Genomic DNA, 4369 nt, shown 5'->3' with positions numbered 1-4369 from the left:
TCAATAGGCTGATAACACCGAAACATCAATGTAAAGCGACAGAACAATGAGGGATATCATCGAACATCTATCTTAATATAGCCCTGCTACAAGGGACCCTGACAAAGTGGAGAGAGAGGGAGAGGAAGAAGGGGGGAGAGAAAAAAAAAAAAAAGCTCATGAAAATGCCTCCCCACGAATCCCCATCTCCTATCCAATATGCACAAACACACGCACTCCCAGCTGCCGGGGCTATTATTTTCCTATTTCAATTTGACACCCAGGCCTTTTCATGCTAATTCTATTATTCTTGGAAGTTTATGTGATTTCATATCACTAGAAATCGGTAATGTATTATAACCCCCTTTGAGCTAAAATAAACTGAATCCCCCTGCAGTGGCCACCGGGAAAATAATTACTTTCATATCAAAACTCTGCAGGAGTTGAGCGGGTCCTTTTCGCCTCAGGCTCGTAACCTCATTTCAGTGGGGGCTTATAGATGAATAAATTTGTTAAGGCAATATACAAAGTACAACATGAGATTTCTTAAGAAACCCCTTCCTACTGTACTGTAGTACTGCACTGCCTGTGCTGCTATTTAAGGTCTCACACGGTTTGAGGTGCTTGTATACAATAGATTTATTTAAGAAAAACCTTACATATATAAATAGTATAATACCTTTTTACAGCTCTTGAGGATTTTTGTTGGTGTCGTGGTCTTGTGTTTTTTTTTTTTTGTTTTTTTTTGACAAGTTATCACACATTAAAGGATATCTAGAGACTCCTGACTCACTCACACACTCACTCACACACACACACACACACACACACACACACACACACACACACACACACACACACACACACACACACACGCAAAGGGGGGGGGGGGCACACCGTTGTCAAAATATCAGCAGAGTGGGGAAAACCTAGATATTAGATGCAAAGATGTAGTTTCTGGTTAAGCTTTGGCCTATTGAAAGGTGTCTTTTAGAGGCTATATAAGTATGTTTCTTTCTCTTTTTTTTTTTTTTTTACCCCCAGGGACTTATTCCATGTCGACATCTTCTTTAGAGTCTGTCTTTGTTTCTGCTGGACTGTCACTGAGGACAGACTCGGGCTGGTCTGGGTGGTCCTTGTTCTCTAAATGCTCTTTTCTGTCTGCATCGACAGGCTGAACGAGGGGTGGACCGTGTTCGTGGGCGAAAGTCGAATCGCTGCAAATAACAGAGGTCTGAGTACTTTTGCCAGTGGGAAAGGCGGCCCCGGGCGGGCTGGTGTGCGGTGAACTCGTCTTGTCCTCTGACCCCGCCTGCCCCGTTTGTGTGGCGTCCGCAGAGTCCGGCGAGCTGCTCCTACATCCCGCAGCGCTCGCCGAGAAGCTGCAGCGGCCACTGGGCTGGTTTCTCTCCGCCGGGGCGTCACTGTCAGAGTTCGCTGCTGCTGCTGCTGCTGCCGCTGCTGCTGCCGCTGTCGTCTTCAGAGCAGTTTGAGGAACAATGAATCCAAGCGGCTGTGTGATGGGATAGAGCAGGAAGTGTCCTTTCCCTATCAAAGGCCGTGAGGAGGGTAAGGCCGCTTGGTTGCGTCTCGGTCTGGAGTCCGAAAGAAGGCTTTCGACGCTAAAAGGGTTGAGTTTCTGCAGGCTGGAGGCTCTGTTATTGTTGGGGCACAAGCTTGTCCGGTGGCTGGCTTCGGGCGAGTCCAGCTCGGATCCGCCAGCATCCCGGTCGAAGGTTCTTTGGTTCGGGTTTGGGGTCTGGAGAGAGTGAGGGGTTTGGTCGCAGCTCGACTGCGTTTGGCTCCCCCCCACAGAGTCAAAAGGCGGGCCTGTGTTGTGGTCACTGTCGGTCACATGCGACACCCCGCTGTCGCTGTCCGATCCCGGGGTGTGAAATAAATCCCCAGAAGCCAGCTTGTTCTGGGACTTGAGCAGCCGGCGCTCCTGCTTTCGCTTCTTCTTCTCCAGCCTGTCCAGCTCTCTCCGGGCGATCTCCTCCGGGTCCATGGGCTCTCCGCTGCAGGTGGTGGGGTGGGCGTTGTGAGCAGGTCGACCTGGGCCTTTCTTTGTGTTCTCCTTTTTCCTCCATTTGGCTCTGCGATTTTGAAACCATACCTGCAGAGAGAGAGAGAGAGAGAGAGAGAGAGAGAGAGAGGGGAGGGTGGGGGGGCCGTGAAAACATTTGTAATGTGCACTTCTGCCACTACAAGGGGGAAATTAATTGGACAAGAATGTGTCTTAACAATATGGTAATTAAACAAATAGTGAGGTTACATCTTGTTCTCGCTTGTTTTGTATGCAGGCCTTTAATTAGACCCTGCATTAAAAACCAATCTGTGCATCAAGGCAGGAAAAAGTTAGGATGAGGACTAACAAAAGAAGCTGTGGTTTGACATGGTAACTGAACTGTAGGTCAGTTTTACACGTCTTAATAAATGATCCTTTTTTTTTTTTTTTTTCCGGGGGCAACCTCTGAAATTGGACTAAAACTTTGTAAGCTTCCACTTGGCCGTTTTCACCAACAGAAATATTCCTGTGATAAAATATAAAGTAAGTCGATATGTAATTAAACATGTTTCTGACCCTTTGTTTTCCCGGGATTGTCAATAAATGTGAGAAATATTAAGTCATGGTTATTAAGTCAAAATTATTTTGTTAAAAAAATAATAATAAAGACAAAATATCAACCGGCATTAAAGGCTCCATTATTTTTCATAAAGCTTCAATTACAATTGATTTATCTGTATAGCATAAGCCACTAAAGGTCAGATAATACACACAAATGCAGCGATTCCTTGAAATTATTTTTAAAATGATCACTAAGTATATATTATGACCCAAAATTGGCCTGTGCTACTTCAAGATTTATTCTACATTGTTTACGAGAAATTGAAGCAGTGATCCATTGCCATGGACAAATCACAAACGATGGAATAAAAGATACACACAACTGGAAAAAAAAAAAAAAAACATAGGCTACGAAGGAACAAAACCAATATTTACCTGAACCCTTGATTCTATCAAGTCCAATCGGAGGGCCAGTGCCTCCCTCATGAACACGTCGGGATAGTGGCTCTCATTAAAAGCCTTTTCTAATTCCTCCAGCTGCCAACCAGTGAAATTTGTGCGAGTTCTTCGTCTCTTGCAACCAGGGCTATCTTTGTCTGGGTCCACCGAGTCTAACAGCAGAATGAGAATAAATGTAAGCAATGGATTTTTCTTTTTCCTTTTTCTTTTCTTTTTTTTTTTTTTTTTGCTTTTAGAAAAAAAATATGTATTGACCACATTTTAACACCATTTTAACAAGATCGGTTTCATGTGCGAGCAGATCATTTCGCCAACTTTAGAGCTGATGAGGGAGAATGCGTTTGACATTTTGCAGACTACAGCCACACGCATGCAGCTCTGATCTGAGATGCGGTCGCCCTTTCCGGACTCGAGGGCAAATGCCTCGGATGGTTAACACAAGCATTCCCTCGCTCTAAGTCTTTACTGACTGACAGGGACATGGTTTTGGCTTTGCTGCATCCTCGGCTTTCGGTGATCAAAATGAGGTGGGAGGCGAAGAACACTCCTCTGCGCGCCCGTGCGTGAGGGCTGGCGTCCCCCCTTAAAAACACCGCCAAGCGGATAACTTGTATCGCAACATCCTGTCTTTGTTTCTTTCTGTTTTGGTCTCTGTGCCACCAGCCAACCTCGATGAGGGGTCACCGTGCGGTGTGTGATGCGGCTTACCTGTCAGTTTGTACTGCTGGTTATCTCCATTCATGCCGCAGCCCGAAGACAAGAGGGGGTTGGAATTGCCCACTGAAGCCGTGCAGGAACCATTAAGTAATCCGTCTATTGAGAAAGGAACCGCGGACGCAGATTGGAGTTGATGCCCGGCTAATTCGTAAACGTGATGGTGGCTCAGGTGGTACGGGAAGCCCACCATCCCGCCGAGAGAGCCTCCGAACTGGGCGTGAGGTGGATCCAGTATCCTGCTGTCCATCATCCCGCAGGCAAAAGGAAACGACGTCTGGAGGCCGGTGATGGGAATTTAAAAAGCATGCAGCGAGTGTGGCCAACGAGCAGGGGACATGATGTGAAGGGAGGGATGAGCTGTACTTTATCCACATGAACCTCCCAATAATTAGCCCAGGCTCGGGGAATATGAGACCCAATGAGAAGCGGTAATGGGCTCTGACGTCAGAGACGCGCTCTGCAAACGCTCCCCGTATCGATTGCTAATTAAAGCTGACATCCACCTCAATAAACAATATCAGAGCTGTCACAACAAGACAGGAGGGCTTTGATAAGAACTACATCGCGACTACACGGGGGAGCCACCGGGAGGAAGGGCTCGCTGAGAGCCGGGAAGGGAAAGGCTACGGGAGGATAGGTTTGGCC

At 46.8% G+C, this 4369-nt stretch overlaps 1 protein-coding gene across 3 annotated transcripts in view; it reads right to left on the bottom strand.

Annotated features, from left to right (window-relative positions):
* Positions 1-823: 823 nt before the first annotated feature.
* uncx (UNC homeobox) overlaps positions 824-4369 on the bottom strand; it is a 15844-nt gene continuing 12298 nt past the window's right edge. For 2 of the 3 annotated variants that reach the window (XM_040123911.1, XM_040123912.1), the window contains 3 exons: positions 3716-4369; positions 2984-3159; positions 824-2095 (listed from right to left, as the gene is read on the bottom strand). The exon at positions 3716-4369 is cut by the window's right edge and continues 35 nt beyond it. In XM_040123911.1, coding sequence (XP_039979845.1) covers positions 1028-2095; positions 2984-3159; positions 3716-3974 — 1503 coding nt within the window. In that variant the 5' untranslated portion in view covers positions 3975-4369 and the 3' untranslated portion in view covers positions 824-1027. The remainder of the gene's footprint in view (positions 2096-2983; positions 3160-3715) is intronic. The other variant, XM_040123913.1, reaches the window with a different exon arrangement.

This window comes from Xiphias gladius, chromosome 3 (assembly GCF_016859285.1).
Source record: "Xiphias gladius isolate SHS-SW01 ecotype Sanya breed wild chromosome 3, ASM1685928v1, whole genome shotgun sequence".
NCBI classification, from domain to species: Eukaryota; Metazoa; Chordata; class Actinopteri; order Istiophoriformes; family Xiphiidae; genus Xiphias; species Xiphias gladius.
Note: the sequence above shows the minus strand (reverse complement) of the source record. Positions and strands in the feature narration are given on the sequence as shown.